This window comes from Gaeumannomyces tritici (genome assembly GCF_000145635.1).
Source record: "Gaeumannomyces tritici R3-111a-1 unplaced genomic scaffold supercont2.3, whole genome shotgun sequence".
NCBI classification, from domain to species: Eukaryota; Fungi; Ascomycota; class Sordariomycetes; order Magnaporthales; family Magnaporthaceae; genus Gaeumannomyces; species Gaeumannomyces tritici.
The window spans coordinates 500,481-523,575 of NW_008804547.1; the positions used below are offsets into that span (position 1 = coordinate 500,481).

Here is a 23,095-nt window from a genome sequence, read left to right on the forward strand (position 1 = left end):
CCCATGCGCCTGTGACATGAGGGCCCCTCCTCCAAAACATGAATAGAATTGTCTCCAATGCATGTCCCTGTTGGCTGCTGGGAACGGAGAGTTTGTTGGTGGGACCATGGCGCTGAGCTTGGCCAGAAGCGGCCCGCGCCAGACGTCCATGTGCACCCACGAGAAAGAAGCGAGAGGAAAACTCGGTCGCAGAAAATCGGGGCTCGACTGGATGGAGTCTAGAACCACGGGCTTGCCGCTCGTCTTGAGTCATCGCGGCTGAGCGGGAGCTGTCACGTAATGGGATCCAATGCAATGACGCAGCACAAATTGTGACATGGAGGGTTGCGTGACCAGGCGGGCGGCTGGGTAGGTCGCGTGGCGGGCGAGAGGGTCGGAGAGGACGGACAGGCAGACAATGGGATACAAAAGGACATCGAGGGATCCAAACGGCCGGGAGGAACCCGCACAGGGGGCCTGCCAGTTTAGATCAAGAAGAAAAAAGAAAAGAAAAAAGGGACGAGATCTTCAAGGTGCAACCCTGCAGATCCAATCAGCTGGAACCTGTCTGTGTTGTGCATTCATGCCAAGCCTAGCCAAGATGGCAAATTTTGACGGCGCACGAATGAATTGATGTGATTCATGAGGTAGAGACATACGGACTGCCCAATAACATACATCCGTTTTAATCGTCTGCCTCCGTCATTCGCGTTGCAACCGCATGCATTGCTCCCGTCAACCGCTGGCTGACACTGACAGTTGTCATTCAGCCCTTTTTTGCTTGGCGCGGGACACCCTCGAAACCAAACCCCCACTATCGAGAATACCTTTACCACCCACCCCTCCATAGCTCTAATATTCCCAAGGCCTGCTCGACGCGGCCTCGACAACCATGGGAGCAGAACAGTCGTCTAGCAGAGCCAACGGGGCGGCCGGCGGGAATGCGGCCGCCCCGAGAAAGACGTGCTATTATGAGGTCATGGGCCTCGACCGGTCCGCGACCGACGACGAGTATGCACCCCCGCGCCGCTCCCGCCGCCCCTCCGACGCCCGCGCATGCCCGCTGACACTGGCCGTCTGCTCCCGTCCCCCCTGACTCCTAGAATCCGCAAGGCCTACAAGCGCAAGGCCCTCGAGCTTCACCCGGACCGCAACATCAACGACGTCGAGAACTCGACGCGCAAGTTCGCCGAGGTCCAGACCGCCTACGAGATCCTGTCGGACCCCCAGGAGCGCGCCTGGTACGACTCCCACCGGGAGGCCATCCTCAGTGGCGACGATGGCACCGGCGGCGGCGGCGGGCCCGGCGGCGGGCCACCGTCCAGCCTCGACATCACCACGGCCGACGAGATCTACGCCCTCATGGGCCGCTTCACCTCGGCCATCCGCTTCGACGACAGCCCCAACGGCTTCTTCGCCACCCTCGACGTCTTCTTCGGCAAGCTGGCGGCCGAGGAGACGGCCGCGTGCGAGTGGGACGCCCTAGACCCCGTGGCCTACCCGCCTTTCGGCTCGTCCGCCGACGACTACGACGCCGTTGCCCGGCCCTTCTACAACGCCTGGTCCGCCTTCTCGACCCGCAAGTCTTTCAGCTGGTGCGACCGCTACCGCCTCAGCGATGCCGCCGACCGCCGTGTGCGCCGCCTGATGGAGAAGGAGAACAAGAAGTTCCGCGACGAGGGCGTCCGCGACTTCAACGACGCCGTGCGCTCCCTCGCCGCCTTCGTCAAGAAGCGCGACCCACGCTACGTGCCCAACACGCAGTCCGAGGCCGAGCGCCAAAGGGTGCTGCGCGACTCGGCCGCCGCCCAGGCCGCCCGGTCCCGCGCCGCGAACCAGGAGAAGCTGGCCGAGTACGTCCTGCCCGAGTGGGCCCAGGCCCGCAACGACGACGAGGGCGGCCAGTCGGGCGAGTTTTCCGAGTCGGACGACGGCGAGTCCGAGGTCGAGCACATCGAGTGCGTCGTGTGCGCAAAGACGTTCAAGAGCGAGATGCAGTTCCAGGCCCACGAGCGGAGCAAGAAGCACGTCAAGGCCGTCCAGCAGATCCGCCGCCAGATGAAGAAGGAGAACAAGGACTTTGATCTCGGCCTGGATCGGGGGCGCAGGGAGGAAAAGCAGCAGTCCGACGCCGAGCTTTCCGCCAGCTCTCCGGAAGCGGCAGATGCTGGCGCTGAAGAGGCGCCTATCGCGGCACCAGCCAAGGAAGGGCAGCAAGTACAGCAACCCAGCGACAACTCGTCCGAGGAAGACTCTCTAGACGACGACTATGCTCCTCGAGAAAAGATCCAGAGCCGCATCGGCGGAGGTGCCCCAGGGGATGCCGCCAGCTTCTCGGACGAGGCGAGTAGTCCGCCGACGGCTGCCACATCCTCGATTGCCGCACTAGCAGCTGGGGACTCGGATACCGAGGACGAACCGGCTAAGACGAAAAAGGTCGGCAAGGCGAAGCAGAAAAAGGCCAGGAAAGCAGCTCAGCAAGCGGCCGCTGCAGAGCAGGCCCCGGCGGTAAGCTCCCCATTCGACTTTTCCTCTGAGAGCCCCTCGATTATGTTATGCCGTATTACTCAACTGCAGCCACCTGCTGACCGTCGTTTTCTCATGGCGTTGCAGCATGCATGCACGATATGCAAAGACTCGTTTGCTTCCAGAAATGCCCTATTCGCTCACCTGACTGAAGAGCACCCATCACCGAAAGGTGCAAAGGGCGCAAAGAAGTCAAAGAGATGATAGAATCCCAGGGCCCCACGAGGCTATCTGGCCTTGCCCATTACCCCTATTGCTGCCACGTGTGATGCGGCGCACGCCCGTCCTAAAAATGCACACCGGAAATCCGAAATACCACCAGGCAGGGTGGGAAGCCATCCGTGCCCAAGCGCCCGACGCCAGCCCAGAACCATACCAGGAGAGCAAGTAAGCCAGCAATCAAACTCCACATAAGGTTACCCATCCAAAACGGTGTCACCATCATCGTCACTTAGCGTCTCGACCTCGTCGATGGCCGATGCCCGCTCCGAGGCCGACCCCTTGGAGGGATCGTGGGCCGATACGGTTAGGATCGACTTTCCCTGCACATACCTGACGGAGCCTTTCCAAACCTCCCAGTCCTCCTCATCCGTGATTAAAAACCCTATGAGCATACTGGGGTCCATCTCGCGGATGTGGAGGCGACGGAGCCGGCGTGTATGACACGAATCAACATCCGAGGGAGTGTAGAGCTGCGGGTCGTCGAAATAGGGGAGTGCCGGTCGGGTATGGTGCGGATCCAGGTAGAATAGGTTAGACCCCTGGTCTTCGTCCGACCTTTGCGCCCCTACGAAATAGTGGGACGAGGATGGTCGACCACTTCCCAGCAACAGTTAGCCGCGGCGCCCTCAGAAGGGAAGTGGCGCGTGTCCGATTGTGGAAAATGGACCTCAGGGACAAACAAGACCGAAGAGAAAGAAGCAGGAAAAACTCACCCGGCTATACCAACCGACTGTGGCATCTGCAGTGTAGCCGTCAGGGACTCCCAGTATACTTGGTTTATCTTGTCGATACCCAGTCGGGTGCTGACAAGGATCAATGTGGGATGGAACGTTTTGCCATCCGGCCGAGCCACTTCCATGAAGCTGTCCTCGTACACGTCAGGAAGATCGCCCGTCGAGTAGACGCGGAGCGTCTTCTCGTTGGTATTGGCTAAAGCCCTGATAGGTCCCAGCGACGTCAGCAGGGGAGTTCATGCGGCCGCATGGAGGGTTGGTCTGTCCCAGGGGGGAGATGCCACCGTCAAACGTACTCGATACATCGGGCCGTGGCTGACGGACCAAACCACTCTCCGGGATACTTGCCGCACTTGGCCGCGCCGTGCTCGACAAATTTGTGGATTGAATACGGCGCCCTGGGGTCGTCAGCGAACAAGGACAGGAGCTTCCGCTCCTCATCCGATTTCTCGCCTCGGCGCCAACCTATAAACGCGCATGCATAGTCAGCAACCATCGGGCTCGACGACTCAAGAGAGACTCGGCTTACCGCGACCAAGGCGGTGTGAGAGCAGCGTGTTCGCCAACAGACTTTGGCCAGTCCGGATCATACACCCCCACCCACTATCGGTTGTAAATGCAGCCTGTTGGTCTGTCATTGTCTTGAGACGCATGGCAAAGGACATGCGTGATGTGGCGGCAGGATCCGTAGACCTGGGAATGGGCGGGAAGCCGGACCGGTATGAAACCCAGATCCGGGACTCGAAATCGTCGAGAAATGCCGGGGGCCAGCCGCCATCGTCGGGGATGTCGTCGTACGCCAGCGACGAGTCGAAGCTGCTAGAGACGGAGTCCGGCGGAGTGGCAGGCGTGGGGGCGGTCTGGGGAGGTTTGGGAGGGGCTTCCGGAGCGTCGGTGGCCGGGGGTGTGGTCGCGATCTGGGCGGCGGCAACGGGGTTGTCGTTCGTGGCAGCACCCTTCTTGGCCTGGCTGGAGGCGGCCGAAGGTCTATGTCCAGGATCAAGCGTGTACTCGCACCCCAAGCACCACACAGGGCGGTTGGATGCTGGGTTGTTGGTGGGTTCGGGGTCCCAGATCATCCGGACTATGCGGCGGCCATAACGACCGAGGTCCACCGCGCCGGCGACAGCGCTGTCCATGGTGATGTACTCGTGCCTATACCTGTTGAGGCCACGTTGTGGCAGTCTCGATAGTTCCGCTGTTCCAAAGTCGCGAGAGGGGCTAAAGGAATGACGGCGCACTGCCGGATCCGACGGCGGGGGGATTTAGGATCCTGGGTGGACGGGATGTTGGAGCGGCGTGTTGCTGAGCGCGTGAATCTTTGTGCGAAAGCGGCGTAGAAATCGATGATGACAGGAGGTTGGTGTGGATGATGCAGACAGCCAGTGGCTACCGGAGGGAGCGCGGCGGGCGGGTGACTGCCGTTATTGGCGCTGCTGCCTCGAATCTACAGGGAGGGGGCGGTGGCCAATGACCCAGAACCCAGCTTAGGATGACCCACCCAGGCAAGTCAGCTCGGCCAGGTTACCCAGCCCCGGCGGACTTCAATAGAAATAGAGACAGCAACAGTGAGGTAAGTTAGGAGCCGAGGTCACCGTGCTGAGGTCAGTGCCGTATCGATGTTTTGGTTGGGCCAGGGGGTTGGGGATTTGACTGGAGGGGAATCCTGAATGCGCAGAGCGGACGTGACCAGCACATGGGCGTGACGGGCGGCGGGAGGCCTGGCTTGTGACGCCACCGCCCACGCCCCGAAGTGCAGTTGCACGCCGCGGTGCTGATCTATCCAGGTGGGGGCCCCGCCTGACAGGGCTCACCCCTGACGACCGAGCTCCAGCTGGCGCGACGTGCGATAGGGACGATGGAGACCATCATCTATTTCACACCGAGGAAGGGCTGTGACAGCTCTGAGCTCAAGAAGCGCAAAAGAGGTGCGAGATTTCACACCTGTCGGTCCAGTTGCGCTTGTTGGCCGGCTCAAAGCGATGATGTACGTATTTGAATGCAGACCATCGCAGACTTCCAAGACCGTAGAATCGTTCCGTTTGCAAACCATCGCAGACTCCCAAGACCGTAGAATCGTTCCGTTTGCAAACGGCGACGCCCCACACTGAGTCGCCTGCGGGTAGTGACTGCACGTCCTTGCCCAATCAGACACGCCAGCCTGCATTGTTTCAGTGAGACCCATTTTATTTTTTACCTCAGTTGTCAGCCCTTTTTGGCCATCCTGCGAAGAGCACTCCACCAGCCTAACTCCCAGACATCCGCAACACGCAAACAATCGCCAACATCTCAGAAAAAGTCCCGCAAACCACCAAACCCGTGGGCTGCGGCGGACTAGCCATGCGGAAGAAGAGAGGCCGTGGCGGCTGGAATGGCCCTTCGAGGGGAGCTCATGGAGGCCGGGGCGGCGGTGCTCCAGGCTTCTGGCGGCACCCTCCTAACCCATCCGCCCACGCCATGGACTCGTTTCCCATAGTCTCCAATGCATTTTCTATGCAGGATGAGGCCAGGAATACCTCACGAGAATACCTAGAATGGGACGGAGACGACCGTCTTCGAGACAGACCAGTCAAATTCATCAGCGGGGGCATGATAGACCCGCTGAAAGTGGTGCAGTCGGAGCCTCCTGTTGCTCCCCCGAGCAGGCCGACTGCCCCAGAGGCCCTAGCTGCCCCGGATGACCGGGCGATCTCTGAGCCGCCACGAACAGAGGAGGGGCCCACGCCAACCTCCAGCAGCGACCTTTTCTTTGTCGATACCTCAGGAGACAAGTCACTTCGCTCTAGTGACGCTCCCAAGGCGGAGCTGAAGCCCCAAAGCCACGATAGCGACCACGAGACAGACTCGAGCGAAGAGGTCATCTTGTTCAAAGGAAGATCTGCCGCTCCACGACCGGTGCCCACCACCATCACCGTCCACGAGATGCAGCGCGAGATCGAGATCGTCGCTAGGATGCAAGCGCAGAGGCTCCAGGCGAAACCTGCGCCGGACGAGCAGTCCGCCGCGGAATCTTCTACAATGCCACCGATGGCTCCTTCGTCAGCAAGCAACAAGTCAGGGGCTTCTGATCGCCCCGTCTCCTTCGACGCCATACTCCAGGACAGCGACCTCGAGGACGAGGCTCTAAAAGATTACCTAGAGAACATGGAGGGGCTGGAGGATCTGATTGCGCAGCACAAAGCTTTTGCTGCGAGAGACATCGGAGGCAGCGATGGTGACATGGTCGTCCAGCCGGAGGGCGACAGCGGTGGCAATTCCGACACAGACGCCGACAGTGATGCCGATTCTGACAATGGCGTGACAGGCGATGGCGATCCTGCTGACTTGTCCGAGGATAAAGACTCTCCTCCTCCCGATATTGACGACGAGGAATTGGCCAGGCTGCTCGCGAAACAGGAGTCTTTCGGAATGCACGGCGACGAGCTGATCCTGTTTGACGAGGCGGCTGCATGGTCTGTTCGCAGTCCACGTTCTCGCCGCAAGGGCCCACAGGCCTTTCTCAAGGAGAACAACCCCGCAGACAACGCCGCGGCTGTTGCCGATGTGCTCGACGATCTCGATCTGGTCATGGACTGCGACCGCACCAACCCACTGCGCAAGAAACCCAAGGGCAAGCACGGGGCCGCCAACTTCGACGTCGCTGACGAGGATCTCAATGCCATAGTGGAGGCGACCTTCGAGAAGGATAGACTGAAGAAGAAAGAGAGGAAGCAGGAGAGAGAGGAGCTCCGCGCCAAGGGTTTGCTGGGGAAGCATCCAAACCCAGACGACCCCAGGGTCAAGTACGTCGATGGCATCAACATAGACGAGCTGCGACAGGAATTTTCCACATTCCTCATCACCGGTGACCAGATGTAAGTTTCCATATCTCTTCCCTCGCTTTTGATAATCGTGGCTGATGCGGAGAAAACAACTCGGCCAGTTGCACGCTACCTCCAATGGATCCGTCGGCTCGTAAGATCGTGCACGAAATTGCCCTCGGGCTGCATGTCAAGTCCAAATCAACTGGCAAAGGCGTCCAGCGACGTCCCGTTCTGCATCGCACCAAAGCAACACCGGCGTACAGTGAAGACGCTATCGAGAAAGCGTTCCATCGTGTCAACCGACGATTTTTCCACCGGGCCGACAAGCAGCGAAAGTCGGGACGGGGCGGAGGAGGCGGCGGCGGCGGCAGTGGCGGTGGTCGATCAGCAGGAGGCTTTGGTGCAGTTGGATGCCGTGACGGCGAAGTCGTTGGTGGTTCAGCGCCCGAGCTTGGGGAGACGAACAAGGGTCGCACCATGCTGGAAAAGATGGGCTGGTCCAAGGGGATGGGCCTCGGAGCCCTGGATAACAAGGGAATCCTAGAGCCCGTGGCTCATGTGATGAAGGTGTCCAAGGCAGGGCTTGGATAATGCACTGGGGCTTAAACTACAGGATAATTCATCTGCGACAGGGGCATAGATTGTCAACTAGTGGTGAAAGATTCCACGTTTGGACAACATGTGGACAGCATGGTGTCTGGGCTTTGTTACGCAGATAGAGCAGCAGGTGGAGAGTGCGAGAAGAATGGTATTACAGTGTCTATGCGAGCGTCACTGGAAGGTACTGGTCTGTGATGTTCATGTGTAGGATTTACTGCTCTTTAAATCCATACGCCTCAACTTGGTATTGTACAGCCGCAAACCCCTGGCCGAAGAGTGTCCCCAAATGAAAAAGCCAAACCATAACGCATTAGGAGGCAGTCGAGTGAGGGCGAACCCGCTTGCCAGCCCATCATGACACCCGTACCGAAAAGCAGACCCATGCCCTAAATAAGATGAACACGCGAGAAAACAGAAAGAAACAGACAAAACATGCTTATTTGGTGGATGAAGAGTACTTGGTGACGGCCTTGGTACCCTCCGAAACAGCGTGCTTGGCCAGCTCACCCGGCAGGATGAGGCGGACCGAGGTCTGGATCTCTCGGGAGGAGATGGTGGACTTCTTGTTGTAGGCGGCAAGCTTGGAGGCTTCGGTGGCGACGCGCTCGAAGATGTCTGAGGAATTGCTGATCAGAGGCGCGTCCAAAAGATGAAGTCATAGCGAAAATGGGAGAAGCCGTGCTTACCGTTGACGAACGAGTTCAGGATCGACATGGCACGGTTGGAGATACCAGTGTCCGGGTGGACCTGCTTGAGGACTAGAAGTGGCGCGTTAGTATGTTGAGAAGACGCGTCCGAGACAGAAAAGCCGACAGTGACTCACCCTTGTAGATGTACGAGGAGTAGGTCTCCTTGCGGGTCTTGGTCCTCTTCTTCTTGTCGCCGGAGCCGGGAGTCTTCTTCGCGGCATCCTTCTTCTCAGCGGGAGCCTTGGAGGCGCTGGCCGGGGCCTTGGAGGCGGGCTTCTTGTCTGCGGCCTTCGGGGGCATTTTTGCGGTTGGTTGGGATTAAAAAAGAGATTAAAAAGTTGGAAATGGGTGAGCAGAGAGTCTGGGAGATGCGAGCGTGCGACTGCAGATGTGGGCGTTGATGTGGTTGTTGTGGAAGAGGTGGAATACTGGCGGAAGAAATGAAGATTTGGGGACGGTCAACCTTTTGTAGTTTGACGCGCTGGGCGGAAACACTGTTACTGATTGGGGCGGGCCTGCGCTGGGAAGCCGGCAGGGTGCGGGTGGTTGATCTCCAACGCGCGTGTGGCCCGCTTGAAAAAGACAGGAAAATGCGGGTTGGTCTGTGCTCCTGCCGGGTCTTGTCTTGCGTGCGTGCAAAGTGGATGGAGTGGTGTGGATTTTATTGCGCCCAACCCCCAGGCTTCAATCCCTGCCTTCTGGTCCTGCCCCACCCTAGCAGAGGCAGAGCTGCGAGCTCCATGATTGGCCTGTTCGTGCGGCTCGCTCGACTAGCAAATCGACGCAAGGAGAAATCGGGCTTGTGAGGCCAGCCGGCGGTGTCGCTCGCACCCACCCCCCTGCAGCGCTGCTCCGCCGCAGCTGGACCTCCTGGCAGGCACGCGTGCCCGGCTCGATTGTCGAAATCAACGCTCACGCGTCACCCTGAGCTGGGGGCATTCCGACCCTCCACGATGCCCCGGGTCGGGACTTGAGGTGACGCGACGCGACCTTCCCAGTGCACTGTGCGGTGCCCGGTGGACACGCCTGCTCGCTCCCAGAGTCCAGCCACCCGAAGTACCTCGCTCGGTGGCTTCTCGCCTTGGGCCCTTCCGCCCTATCCGTAGAGGCCTGCCAGAACTGTAGCACACAATGCCTTGACAGCCACGTGATCCTAATGCGCCGATACAGTCCGACACCCGCTGCGCGCGTCCGCCGTGCAGCGTGTTCCACTGCCTCGGTGAGAGGTCCGTAGCTACCGGTATCCCACGGCCCAGCCGCCCGGGAGAGTGTTCTCTGACCCGCAACGGCGCCGCTCCCGCTGCCTTGTCTGGCATCTCGTTAGTGCCTCTCCACATCTCCCGCCGCCGTCGGATGTCCCCCACGAATCCCGACAGCCGGGGGCCGGTGTAGCCCGTCCAGGAGACGTGCCAGACCCCCGCGAGAGGCCGTCCAGACGGGACTTGGGGGTACGGCCGCTACCCCACGGGGTTCCAAATGCACCTGACACGGATGTCGGTCAAATTCGATGGAGAAACGTGGTGAGGCTCAATATGGACACGATGTTGGAATTTTGCACGATTTTCGACGACATTCACATATTATTCGACTAAGAAAAAAGACACCCATGACTGGGACGGCTTTCAGTACCTAAAAATGACACAGAAAAATGACCAAAAAATCAGACAAAAATGAATGGGAAAGTGCAAGTGGAAAATGGCTTCATAAGTGAACTAGGATCACAAGACCCGATCCTCTTTCATTAGCCGTCACCTATCCAACCTGGCTGAATGGCTTGCAAATCGAAGGTGGCCCATTCGAGTGTCCGGTCAACGACCATGGATTCTCACTGCAGGTCCACCTTGACGAATCGTGCCGACCTTGCACCCGCAGACCGACAATCGAGGCTCAAAGCGTCTGCGGCAGCGGACAAGCCTCCGGGATCAGAAAGGAATCATGAGCTGATTTGCGTTGGACCTCGGAGTCGGGCTGGTTCAATCAAAGTCTCTCGGTGCTGAGGGAGACATGAGAAGCGAGGACAGATCAGTAGCACGCAGGCAGCTGAAGGATGATTGGAAGCAAGCAGGAAAAAAAACAAACGGCAGGAAAAGAAAACATGCCCCGATTCCAGCCTAGTAGGCAGGGGGGGGGGGGGGCCAAAGGCGCAACAGGGAAAAGGGAGGACAAGCAACCGGGGAAGGCGAGGAGGGACCAAGCGAATAATAAAGCGGCCACAAGGGGTTCTTGACCTTGGGACTCCGTTGGCAGCCACGCCAGGATTCTGATCTTGGCTGGGGGTTTGATAAGCACGGCATCCAGGTACGTACCGCACCCTGCAGGCCCCGATAAAAAACAAGCCCAATGGTGTCAAGGTGTCGCGACGCGCAAGTGGGTCTGGCGGATTTTCTTGTTGGCTGGCGTTTTCCCCGGCCCGCCCACCTGCGCGTGCACCCACCGCGGCCCAGTAGGCAATCCGCATTGGGACTAGCTCCTGTCTTCCCTTCAGTGATCCGTGATCTGCCTCTCGACACGCGAAAAGTACTTAACCCATAAGCTCCCCCGCCAGCACCACGCTCTCGGCTTGCAACTCTCCATCTACAACTCACACTTACGAACCCGCATTCGTCCACAATTACAGCCTCTCCAGTCTTTCAGACTCACACGCCACTTTTTTCCCACTTTTCCACCACCAAAAAAATCTATCAAAATGACTGGAGGCGGCAAGTCCGGCGGCAAGGCTAGCGGTTCCAAGAACGCGCAATCGTAAGTAACAGTTCGCCCCTTCGCTTTGAATGCAGCCTGGTTAGCCGGTCGCCCAAGGCGTCCTCAGCTCCAGCTTCCCGCGCGGCATTCAAACCGACCCCGACGCGTCTTCCCTCACCGCGACGCGCGCGCTGACCCTGCGATTCTCTCCCCAGCCGTTCGTCCAAGGCCGGTCTGGCGTTCCCCGTCGGTCGTGTCCACCGTCTGCTCCGCAAGGGCAACTACGCCCAGCGTGTCGGCGCTGGCGCCCCCGTCTACCTGGCTGCCGTCCTCGAGTACCTCGCCGCCGAGATTCTGGAGCTGGCGGGCAATGCCGCGCGCGACAACAAGAAGACACGTATCATCCCCCGTCATCTGCAACTCGCCATCAGGAACGATGAGGAGCTGAACAAGCTTCTGGGCCACGTCACCATCGCCCAGGGCGGTGTCCTGCCCAACATCCACCAGAGTATGTTCTGCCTCACCGTGCGCCTTTTTGGTTTTCTGTTACTGACCTTTCCTTCTCCCCAGATCTCCTGCCCAAGCAGACCGGCAAGGCTGCCAAGGGCGCCAAGCAAAGCCAGGAGCTGTGAGCGTTGTGTTTGGTTTATTTTCCGGTTGGCTTCGTCTGGGTGTCATGACATTAGGGTCACGGTTTCGGGTTTATGGGTTGCTTTTTTGCGTTTAGGGTTGTACATTAATTCCCCACGGCAAATGGTCATGAATTGAGCCTTTCTGAACAACAACTACTGCTTATTCTTCTCTACGATGTCCTGTGTTCTTCTCCGCTTTGCGATCTGAGTCCTAGTCGAAACCGCTTGCTTTTTGGCCTCCCACTGTTGCCTCCGTATACTTGTGCTTTCTGTTCGTGTAGTCGCGGTGTGCCCAAGTCGATGTTTACCCCTGGGATCCTCGGTGTGCTTTGACATCTCTTACGCCTCAATTGTAGGAGTTCAGGTCCAGCCAACCCCACTGCCTTCGCATGCACATGTTGAACCTGGACAGATGAACATATTGGCTTTCCGATTCATCTTCCGCAAGTCGCATCTCTCTGGCCGTCGATTGATGTCGGGTTTTATCTAAATACATATGCTTTCCCAGACATCTTCCGTCCTAGACATCTTCCCGTGGATACCGCTCAGAACTTGAGTGGGGGAGGAGCTAGAGAATTGTCAGCATTAGGCCCGCACAAGTGGGCGCATGGCTCGCGGGGACGCTGGACTTACGGTCGGTCCTCGGGGGAGGTAGGTTTCTCTCGAACTTGGAACCTGCGCAGGGTGATAGAACAGTGGTCAGCAGCCGTACCACATGTAAAGGATCGATGGTGGTGGGCCGCATGGCGTGGCGCATACCTCCTGGGGCCGTCGGGTGACAGAAGGGGTCAGGATGCTTCCATGTATCCAGCAAGGTTTCGGTCTCCTTCAGGAGAGCCTGTCGCACAACGTCGTCTGTCGCATTAGCCACATCCACCGCTAGTGGGACGTATTGGATCACCGGGGCTGAGCCGCTGATCTGGTGGGCCAACGTACTCGTATTTGCCGCGGCTCTTTGATGCTCTTGTTGGCCTCGAACAGCGACCGGATGTACAGAGCCTGCCCCCGCCAGAGGTGCCTGTGGACGGCCCAGTCGAGCGAGAGCTTCAGGGAGCGGCGGTAGAGCGACCTGCATGATGGACTCGTAAGCCGGCGGGCTCTGCGATGGGGTACGGAGGGTCGGGCCGAGGGCCAAGGGCAAGCACACTCACAGCGCAGCTTGACGGGTGGACATGTTGTCGGGATGCGATGGGCGCGGCGGCCTGCGGTCGGGGAGGGGGGGACTGGACGGATCTCGTCGGGACACGGCTCAGCTTCGCGAATGGGGAGGAAACGTGGTCGGCGACACGTTTATTGTCCAGGCGGTCCGAATCCGGCCCATTGATCTGGGTGGGCGATTAATTGTCGTCGTCGGGGGGGTCGCGTTTCGATGTGCGGCCGGCTCAATGCAGAGTGGGAGGCGTCGAGCTTCTCGGGAACGGCGATTGAGGTTCTTTCTGCTTCGTTGTGGGTCTCCCCAGCCAGCTTTCCCTGTGCCACGGTGCCTGCGTTAGGCAGGTTCGGGAATGTGGTGCCGGTAGAGGTGTGGCTTGTACAAATGCGTGGGCCGGCATACCCCCGCGCGCTTCTGGGTTGGAGGAGCTGGTGCGGCTCGTCAGTGCAGCTCCACCCGCCACAAAAACACGGCCCGTTTGGCAGTCTGATTTGGATATAACCCAATATTTCATGCCAACCGAAGGCAAATTTGGTTGAGTATTTTGTTGAAGCTGGTCTCGTGTGGCTCCTGATTTGAATGATACTATATTTGCCTTTTAAACGGTAGAAATGAATGTGCTGTTAATTTTTGTATTGTTTAATGTTAGTAAATATCACACAATACAAACAACCAGCTCGTATGCCTAAACTAATAACACCTCGGGGTGTTACAACAACAAATGTCTTACTCCGCTGCTATAGTCGATGGCATGAACCCAATGAGTTCTTACCCCCTTCCTCCCTTTCCGGTCTGTGAAAATCTTATCGCCCGGCTTGAAGGTCGTACATTTGTACGGCTGCTCAGTTCCCCGTGCACTGACATCCAGTCTGCGTCACCCCTCCACCAAAGCGGCCACTAACACACCTAAGCCTAGATAAGTTCCGGCTACTGGGGAAGTCACATAAAGGGCCAGTGCGGGCGTCTTTCGAGTCCCTCCCATCCCGGGCTACATGTACGGGCTCGCTGTCGCGACTTATAACCGAACCAATGCGCCACTGGACCAGCTGGCGGCTTTTCATAGGAGGGAGACCCATTGATAAGAACTGTCCGCGTTTTTAAAACGTACCGACCTATCCGCAGAGCCTCCATGCATACTGTTACCGTATGCCGGCATCTGCACACATTAGAATTCCGACACTTGCAACATATTTCGACAAACCGCACCGGTAATTAATTTGGTAGTCAGCGTACTTATAGTTCAGCTCGACGAGCAATACTTTCTAACATTTACCAGTGGCCCTTTATGGCGCGTCGGCTTTGTCGTTTAGTGTCTGCCGCATTTTGGCACGTTTGGTATGACATCCCCTACCGGTACTATTCAGACACTGGCCATGTCTCGGAACAGATATGGAATGATAGGTACACCATCGAGTGCACACGAGCCCCGACAGTGGCAAACCACTTACCATAGGTGGGGCTGTCAGCCACCGCGGGCAGGAGGGTATCCGGTATCTAGGTGAACTTCGATTAAAAGGCTATGCCTAATACAGATTGAACAAGACAAACCATAAGACAGAGGTAAGGCTGTAACAGACCATTATCAAACAAGACGAATGGTTTCTGACTGCCGGCAGAAGTAAGCACCACCAAGCCGGTACTTCGGGCAGGACAGCCACCACCAAGAAAAAGCCTTCGGGATGTTTGAGTGTGAGCCAGTCAACACACCGCGGCTACCCAGCGGGAAACATGATTCAGCTGCTCATAAAGGGCAGACCCTATGCACGGTGATTAGTCCTAAAGCACCCACATCCTCCTTAAGGGTCCTGGCGCCACTCTCACTAACGCCTTGTCTAGTCGGCGATGCATCATGGTCAGGCATGGCACCCGGTTACTGTTTACTATGCATGTGAATAGCCGTGAAAGGAACAAAGCAGCCTCAACTACACAACAATCAAGGTCAAGGTTAGGTTGGACATACCCGATAGAAGTGTGGAAATTGACCGATACCACAAACGCGTAGAGCTGCGGCCACAAAAGAGCGGGCGTATACGAGGGAGATACGAAAGAAACCCAAAGCTTAAAGGTCCGATGCGCGTTGGAAACCGAGCTTCGGTAAGCGGAGCGAGTGCGTTGGGCACATTCACTGAAGCGGATGGGTACTCGGTCTCCTTGTGAGAAACCCCTCCATATAGAAAGTGTCTCCTATGCTTAGCATCATCTCCTGCTAGGCCACGAAAGATGGATAGCGTTCTTTTGGGATAGGTGGCTCTGCCCACCGGCGGGGGGGTCGTGGAGCAAGCTTTAGTCGCAGTTTACGGTGACGGCGCGAGAGGTACAAGAGGAACACTCTGCATAGCAATAGGGGTGGGCAGATCCCAGGGTCCACATTGAGGTCTAACCTCCCGTGCCATAACTCTTGATGTGCGCGTCGGTAGATACACGCAGGGTCATATCCGTTCACGCGTTCCAATGGGACGAAATGAAGCAAGGCAACCAGCTCGTCGAGCGTGGTGAGATTATCGCATAGCTAGTCCATCAGGCTGTGAAGTACTTCGACACAAACAAATGGTGATACAAGTAAATGGTACAGAGTCCCAAATGACGAAAGACTAGCGGGGGCGATAGAAAACTTTATCCCGGACCGAAGCGAAGATGGCAGGGGGGAGATCCTGTCGATGTCGCGAGCCGCGGTCCGAGGAACGCTAGATCGAGAGTGGACCGGGTCCAATTTTTTTTTTTCGGGTGGGCGCGCGGAGATCTCCGGGCTGTGGCGGAAAGTCAAACAAGCCGAAGTCTCAGAGACCAAGCAGCACGGCGCCGAGGGAAATTGCGCCGGGGATGCCTTGGATGAAAATGATTTTTTTGTTGGCCGTTAGGCCGCCGTAGACGCCGGCGACGGTGATGCAGCTCAGGAAGAAAAGCTTGATCTGCTTGGCCACGTCTGGCGCGGGATGCGCGAGACCCCACACGAGGCCCGCCATCAGAAAGCCGTTGTAGAGCCCCTGGTTGGCCGCCAGCACTTTGGTCTTCTCGGCGAACTCTTGGGTGAGCCTGAACGCTTTTCTTCCTCGCGGTGTTGTCCACAGAAACATTTCCAGGACCATGATGTAGCCGTGCAGGCCGGCCATAAGGCCGACGGCAGTGGTTCCAATTGCCGGCATGATATCGACTTTGGGTGACTGGGCTGGACGAGGGTGCTGTCGGTGAGAAGCTGGGCTTGGTGATATCAGGTGGTTTAGGCTTTGGTGCGTGAAAAGGTGTCGCCAGTGGAAATAGCTTGCGAGTTTAGGTGGTTAACATTAAAGGGCAGCAGCGAGTTTAAATAAGCAGGCGACAGGGGCAGGCAAACATGACAGATACCAGCGGATTAAAAAAATGGATGCATGAAAAAGTAAAGGGGAGCCGAGAAAGAGGATCGGGGAAACGAGTCAGGATTCCACGTGAAATCGCGTGAAATTGGTGCCGGTGTTATGGATCCGTGCTGAGCACGGATCACGTAACCCAAAGGGTGCCCTTTAAGTTAAAACTTATATATATATAGGAACCACCCCGAATCCTCTAAGAACAAGGACCCAACTTTCTCCTTACTTCGTAAAATAACACTATTTCGGTACCCGCTAAACAGTACCTGGTAGTTTAACTTATTACATTTTTACGATTTTTTTTTTTGCAAAATAGCGGATTAAGTTAATGCACCCCCTGTCCGACCACCCCCCCTATCCGGACACTTTGTAAGGGTCCAATCACCATCCAACCTACTGCATTCAACTGCAAATTTCTACCTTTATTCAAGCAGCTTCAATGCAAAACGAAACTAATTCCTAATCAAATTTGTCCGGGCTTTTAAATGCATTATTTTCTTTTTCCAAAACCTCCCCCCTTTTCGCTGCAACCCGGTATATATTTATAAAGGCTTTATTGGGATCCGCGGGTACCCTTTTCCTTTTGCAAAGTTGTAATGCTTTTAATTAGCCTTTTTGTTGGAACCTACCAAATGGGCGCATGCACGGGATCCATGGGATCCCCATGCACAAATCCACGATCTGTGCACAAAGCTACTAAAGCTCCTTTGTCCCTTATATAAGGAGGTCGGATCCGTCCTTCTTTTTTAGCAAGATTCCTTCCTCCTTAAACCTAAATACAATACTTTTATTTAACTTACTTTTTAATAATTATTAAAATTTAATTTTACGCCGTTTGGAGCTCCGCAAACAAAGGATTTTACCTTTAAATTTTCCTTACATTAATTAATATTGCAAAAAGCAATACAAAAAAGTTAAAAAAAGGGTTTTTATTTAATTATATTAAATAAAAAATTTAAAAGCAGAAAATTACCGGTTTAACGCTTAATAACGCATTTTTCATTTACTTTCGGCTATAAAAGTTAAAAAAGCATTAAAAAAGGGCGCTATGCGATTTCCCAAGCTAACATTTTAACCCGGCATTAAATAACTAAAACGAATTACTTTAAATAATACCGCTTACTATCCTTTTTACCATTTTACCATAAAAGATTTTTTTTTTCGTTTAAGCAATTTTTAATACGCAAAATTAAAACCCGACAAGTACAAAACCAATTTGCGAAAAACAAGCACTTTATGCAAAAAAAGTTATTAACGCTTTAAACTTACCTTTAAACTTATTATCGATTTTTTATTTCCTTTTTTTTAACCATTTTAATTACAAAATTGCTAAATAGCCAACAAGCGCCCCAGCAATTGCTAAAAATATATAAATTATTAAATAAATATATAACAAACCGCTTTTGCTTCCCCGATTTCGCGACGGGAAAACGCCATTAAATACAGCAAATCCGACATTAAATTTAGACTCCTCGCCTCCGGCTCGTTACCGGACGTATGTCCGCGCGCGAGCGCGTTTACGGCGCGGCTGCTGGCAGCGCCAGCAGCCCCGAAAGCGGCGGAACGGTTATTAACCGCCCCAAAGCCAGCAATAATACCATTATAACCAACGCTTTTAACCCTTTTTTAACGCGTACCCGCATTGCAAATTTAAAAAACCAATTAATTAAAACATTAAAGCTTTTCGTACCCCCCGGTAGCACTAAATTAATGCTTAAAATTGTAAAAAAATGGATTAAAACCGTAACAAACGCGTTTAAAATGCAATTTCGCAATTATTGCAATTATATGCCCAATTATTTTTGCATTATAAAAAACGAAATTATCGCTAAAATACGCAACGCCCGCAAGCAAACCATTAATTACGCTTCGGTTTTAGCAATTAGTTTGCCGCAAAGCGGTTAAACCGGCAATTACTTATTTACAATTTGCCTTTACGCATTTTTTAATACCGGCCTTTCCCCCCCAAAATATATTTTCGTACGTACCAAACGCAAAATTACCATTTTAATTAAAAACGCTTTTTTTAAAATTGCAAACCGTATACCCGTTAAAATTACCATTACATTAATTAAAAAGTTTGGCAGCAACGTAAAAGTAACGCGCAAGTTTTCCAACGGTAACGTAATAATTTTATTTTATATAACCGTTATTAAGCATACGAAAAATACCGCGTAAGTTATTAAAGTATTTAGCAATAAAGCAATACATTAAACCCAAATTTATAACGTTATAATTAAAAGCATTTAATAAAACGCAATTAACGATAATAGCATTTTGTTGCATAAATTTAAAGCGCATAATATTAAGGCCGAAATTAATTCCATTTATATATGGAACGCCCGGTAACCGGAAAAATACGTTACGGTATTGGTTAAAATTACATTTCCCGCCGCAATTTAAACCGTATACAATAACGGTTTTGTATTTAAAAGCGAAATTTTTAACGTTAAACCATTTGCAACGGAAGCGAAAGCCGCTTAATGTTATAAATGCTACGGGTAAAAATATAAATCGAAATTTTGCAAAAAAACGGTTTATTGCTTGCATTGCGCCGGGCCGTTGTATAGCAACGGTAAAGCCGGGGAATTTTTGTGCCCGTTGTACGAGGGTTAATTTATTGCAAAAAAAAACAAATTAAAATGTTGCAATTACGGAAGTAATTACCCGGCTTTCCAATAAAAATGCCCCGCAGCAAAAAAAAAAATTAAAAAGGCCAAAAATATATTTTTAAACCGGCCGAAACAATTTGCTTTGGAAACGGGGAACGAACGCGCACTTTAACCGAACCAAATAAATTATTTTACCGTTTATACCTTCCCGCTTTTTACATTTATCCGCCCTTTACCCGGCCCCCCCTAACCGTTACAAAAAAAAAACGATTTATTTAATTTAAAATTGCTAACGAAATGTAAACGGAACGGTTTTTTACTAAAAACAACGAAAGCAAAAAAAATTTTTTTAACCAAAAAACGAATAAGCAAATTACGAAAATTTTGCAATAAAAAAACGTTAAGCTTTTCCAAATCCGTTTTTAAAATAAACCAATACTTTACAAATTTAAACCTTGCCTTTTTCGGCCTTAACAAAATAACGGGAACAAAAGGAACAAATAAATGCCGGGCCGCTAACAACTTAACGGCACTTAACAATACCGCGGTTACTAATTTTAATTTTGCTAATACGCTAAACCATAAAACCTTTTCCTCCTTTTCCAATTTACCTTTACCCCAACCGTTTGCATTTTAACCAACCCAATTTGGCCTTACATCGGTACCGTTTAGCTTTTTTGCAACCGGAATTACGTTTATTTTTAACCAGCTAATTAATAATAATAGCAACGTATAAAATTAAATATATTATATTGGAATATGGGAAAAGGCAAAAAAAAAGGTAACTTTCCCTTTTATAGCAATAAATAATACAATATTTTAATTATTTAAAAGCCGGAGCGCAATTAGCACGGAAACCTTTTAAAACCGTACGGTTGCAATTACGAGCTTATTTATTACCAAAAATTTAATTCCAACGCAGCACTTTACGTGCATAACCGTTTTGCTTTTAAATTATAAACCGCCCGGTACGGTTATAATTAAGCTTTAATTACAATTATTACGCCGGAAAGCTTATTAAAAATATATTCGATATATTTTTTAAATCCTAAAGCAAGCCCCGATTAAGCAACGCCCTTTATTACAATCGTTACTTACCTAACCCAAAAGCATACAATCCTTACAAGCAATTTTAACTTTTACCATTTAATTTGGGATTTATATAATAAATACAACGCAAAAAGCAAAACCTTTTTAAAATTAGCACGCCGCAAACGATTTGGATTAATAACGTTTTACGGAAAAGTTACGAAAAAAAAACGAAAAGAAAAAAATAGCACAATTAATTACGTTTGGGTAACGCAACAATTTAAAGTAAAATATTTAAAATAAAATAATACAATAAAAAGGTTTAACCATTTATCCTAAATATTTCGCGTTTTTTTTAAACCGCAACAATTCCAATTCCGATAAATTAAAAATTAAAAATAAAAAACGTTAAATTAACAAAAAAATTAGCAAAAACTAAAACCAAAATAACCAATAAATTAATAACGACCGGGAATATGCATAACGTTAAAGCTATAAATAAAAAAACCAATAAGTTAATGCAATAATTAACCCAATTTGCTAACCAATTAACCCTTTAACGGAAACTAAACCCTTTTAACAAATGCGCCCTTTACTGGATACAAAAATTTAACAATTTCCGTAAAGAAACGAACCGTTTGCAACGCGCTTTTATTAAAAATAAAACGCAAATAATATAAAAAGCGCATAAAACCGCGGATAAAGCATTTGTTAAAAAAAAACGCTAAATAATGTCCAACTATTGGAAAAGCGTCGTTTCCGCAACGGGATAAAATATTAAAAAAAACGGCGCATTTTAAAAATTCGAAAAATGGGCCCGCTTAAAAAGCTTTTAAAAAAAAACCCCGAATTGGCTACCAAACCTAATTAAAACCGGAAAAAACCTGGATACGCTTTGCAATTACCAAAAAAAACCGAAATTTTATTATCCAAGTTTTTTTTAAACCCGTTAACTAACATTTTCGATATTAGCAAAACCAAATTCCCGAATTACTTTTTCCCAAACCCTTTTTAAATGCCCGTTTTTATTACCCCGCAAAACATTATGGAAGCAACGGGCCGTACCAAACCGTAAAAAGCTACGGGCCAAAATTACTTCCCGAACGGGCTATTTAAAGCCGCCGGATTGCCGGGCGCAACCGTTATCGCGAAATTTGCTAACGCAATAATTGCTACAAACTATTTTTTAAAACGCTTTAAAAAAGCCTTTACGGTAATATTACCCAAACCAAATAAAATTACCGAAAAAAGGAAATAAGCCGGGAAATGAAAGCTTATCGTTTTATTATTATTAATTTTAAAGGTTATTAAATTAATTATAACGAAACGAATTGCTAATAAAGCGAAAAAAAAAGCATTTTTTTTAACGGCCAAATAAACAACCAACGGGTTAAAAGCACGGAATTGGCAATCCAAAAAATAATGGAAATGGTAATTGCAGCATGGAATTACGGCGTTATCGCGTTATTATTACAATTTAATTTATTTGGAACATTCGATACCGTTAACCATTTTTAATTGCTAAATACGCTAAAAAAATACGGTTTTCCTTTATTAATTATAAAATGGGTAAAAGGGTAGCTAGCAAATAAAACGGCCATTTTGCAATTCGACGGCAATATTTTAAACCCAATTCCAATTTGAATTGGAATTTTTTAAAGCTTTTTTTATTTTTTATATTTTTTATTATATACATTGCATTATTATATAAGGATTTTAAAAGCATTTTAAGGATTTTCGTTACCGGTTTTGCCAACGATATTAATTTATTAGCAATAAAAAATACCGTAAAAAATACGGCCCGCTTTTTGGAAATAGCTTGGCCAAAATGCAAAGCATAAGCAATTAAATACGGCATAAAGTTTAACAATACCAAAACCGAATTAATTTATTTTAGCAAAAATAAAAATTTGCCCGTAATTCGATTTGGCGATATAGCGGTAATTCCTAACCAAACGGTTAGGTTTTTCGGGATTTGGCTAAACGTTCGCTTTAATTTTAAAAAATATATAAAAAAAGCAAAAAGCAAGCAAAAAAAGTAATAGCTAGCATTTATTCGATTTATTTCGTTAACGTAAAGCAATACGTTTGCAAAAAAAAGGTTTTTTTACAACGTAATGTACCGTACGGCTTTAATATATAGCGCAATAACTTTTTATATAGCTATACCAGCAATAGGCCGCCCCAAAAGCGCCGCTAAACAATTTTAAAAAAAATAGCGCGCGTATTTAAAAACCATTGTTAAAGCTTACAAAACCATTTTGCTAGCTAATTTTAAAATTAAATGCTTTACCCCCCCAATCGATTTGTATTTAAACGAAAAGGTATTAAAAGCAAAAAAAAAATGGGAAAAATTTAAAATAAAAAACGTAATCCAAACCGGTACCGATAAAATGCAACAATATTTTTGATAATTGGAATATCGTAAAAAAATAAAAGTACCATACCCATTTAATTTGGCAAACAAGGACCGGTAAGCGCAAAAATGGAACCCGTTAAAACCTTTTAAACCCAAGCCCGGCCCCGCCCCGGCAATTACCCAAAAAGCAACCAAAACGAAAGCTAATGCTAAAGCACAAAAATTAACAAATTGAAAGCAAAAAAAAAAAAAAGAAAAGAATGGTTTAAAATTAAATAAAACGTTAAATGCAAAAAAATTTGCGCTATAGCAACAAAAGCAAATCCATTTTGGCCCGCAACCCCCGCGGATAAACCCAATTTTAACGGTTTAATGCTAAAAGTATACCAAAAATTTACTAAAGCCCAAAGCGCAATAGCCATTTAATTAAAAACGGAAAAATTGGGATTAAAAGCGTTTTTTTGGAATAAAAACGTTTTTAACGTGCATACGCCCCGTTATTTGTATAAAACCAGGCAACGGGAAATAACATTTTACTTACTTGCTAAATGCCCTTTTTATACTAAATGGAAAATAAGTTCGGGCTGGGGAAAATATAAACCACCGTAAAGCATATTTCGAACGATAGCAATAAAAAATAAAGCATTATTACCGGAATTAATACGAACCAGGACGGCTTTTTTTTGCCCCCCTTTTTTTTATTAGTCAATACGTTTGGTATTAAAATAAGC

The 23,095-nt window shown here is 50.5% G+C and overlaps 9 protein-coding genes across 9 annotated transcripts; 4 read left to right on the top strand and 5 right to left on the bottom strand.

Annotated features, from left to right (window-relative positions):
- Positions 1-871: 871 nt before the first annotated feature.
- Positions 872-2,709, top strand: GGTG_05256 (hypothetical protein; the record flags this gene model as incomplete). The annotated part of the gene is made up of 3 exons (XM_009223055.1): positions 872-990; positions 1,083-2,487; positions 2,593-2,709. 3 exons carry the CDS (start codon positions 872-874, stop codon positions 2,707-2,709), a joined length of 1,641 nt encoding a protein of 546 aa, XP_009221319.1.
- GGTG_05257 (cysteine protease ATG4) lies at positions 2,599-5,204 on the bottom strand. Its single transcript, XM_009223056.1, has 4 exons — positions 3,991-5,204; positions 3,758-3,926; positions 3,441-3,665; positions 2,599-3,324 (listed from the first exon to the last, which is right to left on the bottom strand). Exons 1-4 carry the CDS (start codon positions 4,598-4,600, stop codon positions 2,922-2,924), a joined length of 1,407 nt encoding a protein of 468 aa, XP_009221320.1. The 5' UTR covers positions 4,601-5,204; the 3' UTR covers positions 2,599-2,921.
- Positions 5,205-5,319: 115 nt separating this feature from the next.
- GGTG_05258 (hypothetical protein) lies at positions 5,320-8,033 on the top strand (the record flags this gene model as incomplete). The annotated part of the gene is made up of 3 exons (XM_009223057.1): positions 5,320-5,389; positions 5,719-7,315; positions 7,384-8,033. 3 exons carry the CDS (start codon positions 5,320-5,322, stop codon positions 7,853-7,855), a joined length of 2,139 nt encoding a protein of 712 aa, XP_009221321.1. The 3' UTR covers positions 7,856-8,033.
- Positions 7,993-9,076, bottom strand: GGTG_05259 (histone H2B). Its single transcript, XM_009223058.1, has 3 exons — positions 8,688-9,076; positions 8,551-8,622; positions 7,993-8,479 (listed from the first exon to the last, which is right to left on the bottom strand). The coding sequence occupies exons 1-3, from the start codon at positions 8,851-8,853 to the stop codon at positions 8,301-8,303; spliced, it is 417 nt and encodes a 138-aa protein (XP_009221322.1). The 5' UTR covers positions 8,854-9,076; the 3' UTR covers positions 7,993-8,300.
- Positions 9,077-9,458: 382 nt separating this feature from the next.
- Positions 9,459-9,869, bottom strand: GGTG_05260 (hypothetical protein; the record flags this gene model as incomplete). The annotated part of the gene is made up of 1 exon (XM_009223059.1): positions 9,459-9,869. The coding sequence occupies one exon, from the start codon at positions 9,867-9,869 to the stop codon at positions 9,459-9,461; it is 411 nt and encodes a 136-aa protein (XP_009221323.1).
- Positions 9,870-11,043: 1,174 nt separating this feature from the next.
- Positions 11,044-12,129, top strand: GGTG_05261 (histone H2A). Its single transcript, XM_009223060.1, has 3 exons — positions 11,044-11,295; positions 11,451-11,743; positions 11,806-12,129. Exons 1-3 carry the CDS (start codon positions 11,240-11,242, stop codon positions 11,865-11,867), a joined length of 411 nt encoding a protein of 136 aa, XP_009221324.1. The 5' UTR covers positions 11,044-11,239; the 3' UTR covers positions 11,868-12,129.
- A 171-nt stretch (positions 12,130-12,300) lies between these two features.
- Positions 12,301-13,365, bottom strand: GGTG_05262 (LYR family protein). Its single transcript, XM_009223061.1, has 5 exons — positions 13,019-13,365; positions 12,804-12,936; positions 12,627-12,705; positions 12,501-12,542; positions 12,301-12,435 (listed from the first exon to the last, which is right to left on the bottom strand). The coding sequence occupies exons 1-5, from the start codon at positions 13,039-13,041 to the stop codon at positions 12,413-12,415; spliced, it is 300 nt and encodes a 99-aa protein (XP_009221325.1). The 5' UTR covers positions 13,042-13,365; the 3' UTR covers positions 12,301-12,412.
- A 376-nt stretch (positions 13,366-13,741) lies between these two features.
- Positions 13,742-14,790, top strand: GGTG_05263 (hypothetical protein; the record flags this gene model as incomplete). The annotated part of the gene is made up of 4 exons (XM_009223062.1): positions 13,742-13,810; positions 13,937-13,974; positions 14,487-14,510; positions 14,637-14,790. 4 exons carry the CDS (start codon positions 13,742-13,744, stop codon positions 14,788-14,790), a joined length of 285 nt encoding a protein of 94 aa, XP_009221326.1.
- A 614-nt stretch (positions 14,791-15,404) lies between these two features.
- On the bottom strand, positions 15,405-16,407 carry GGTG_05264 (hypothetical protein). Its single transcript, XM_009223063.1, has one exon. It carries the CDS (start codon positions 16,161-16,163, stop codon positions 15,798-15,800), a length of 366 nt encoding a protein of 121 aa, XP_009221327.1. The 5' UTR covers positions 16,164-16,407; the 3' UTR covers positions 15,405-15,797.
- Between the last annotated feature and the right edge of the window lie 6,688 nt (positions 16,408-23,095).

Bases quoted from the DNA above. Each gene is read 5' to 3' on its own strand.
- GGTG_05257 (XM_009223056.1), bottom strand. From the start codon at position 4,600: ATGGACAGCGCTGTCGCCGGCGCGGTGGACCTCGGTCGTTATGGCCGC. The intron at 3,666-3,757 runs GTACGTTTGACG...GGGACCTATCAG, and splicing joins GCCACGGCCCGATGTATCGA to GGCTTTAGCCAATACCAACG. The intron at 3,325-3,440 runs GTGAGTTTTTCC...GTTGCTGGGAAG, and splicing joins CAGTCGGTTGGTATAGCCGG to TGGTCGACCATCCTCGTCCC.
- GGTG_05259 (XM_009223058.1), bottom strand. From the start codon at position 8,853: ATGCCCCCGAAGGCCGCAGACAAGAAGCCCGCCTCCAAGGCCCCGGCC. The intron at 8,623-8,687 runs GTGAGTCACTGT...CGCCACTTCTAG, and splicing joins CTCCTCGTACATCTACAAGG to TCCTCAAGCAGGTCCACCCG. The intron at 8,480-8,550 runs GTAAGCACGGCT...GCAATTCCTCAG, and splicing joins CCTGAACTCGTTCGTCAACG to ACATCTTCGAGCGCGTCGCC.
- GGTG_05261 (XM_009223060.1), top strand. From the start codon at position 11,240: ATGACTGGAGGCGGCAAGTCCGGCGGCAAGGCTAGCGGTTCCAAGAAC. The intron at 11,296-11,450 runs GTAAGTAACAGT...TTCTCTCCCCAG, and splicing joins GGTTCCAAGAACGCGCAATC to CCGTTCGTCCAAGGCCGGTC. The intron at 11,744-11,805 runs GTATGTTCTGCC...CCTTCTCCCCAG, and splicing joins CCTGCCCAACATCCACCAGA to ATCTCCTGCCCAAGCAGACC.
- GGTG_05262 (XM_009223061.1), bottom strand. From the start codon at position 13,041: ATGTCCACCCGTCAAGCTGCGCT. The intron at 12,706-12,803 runs GTACGTTGGCCC...GTTGTGCGACAG, and splicing joins AAGAGCCGCGGCAAATACGA to GCTCTCCTGAAGGAGACCGA. The intron at 12,436-12,500 runs GTAAGTCCAGCG...ACAATTCTCTAG, and splicing joins ACCTCCCCCGAGGACCGACC to CTCCTCCCCCACTCAAGTTC.
- GGTG_05264 (XM_009223063.1), bottom strand. From the start codon at position 16,163: ATGCCGGCAATTGGAACCACTGCCGTCGGCCTTATGGCCGGCCTGCAC.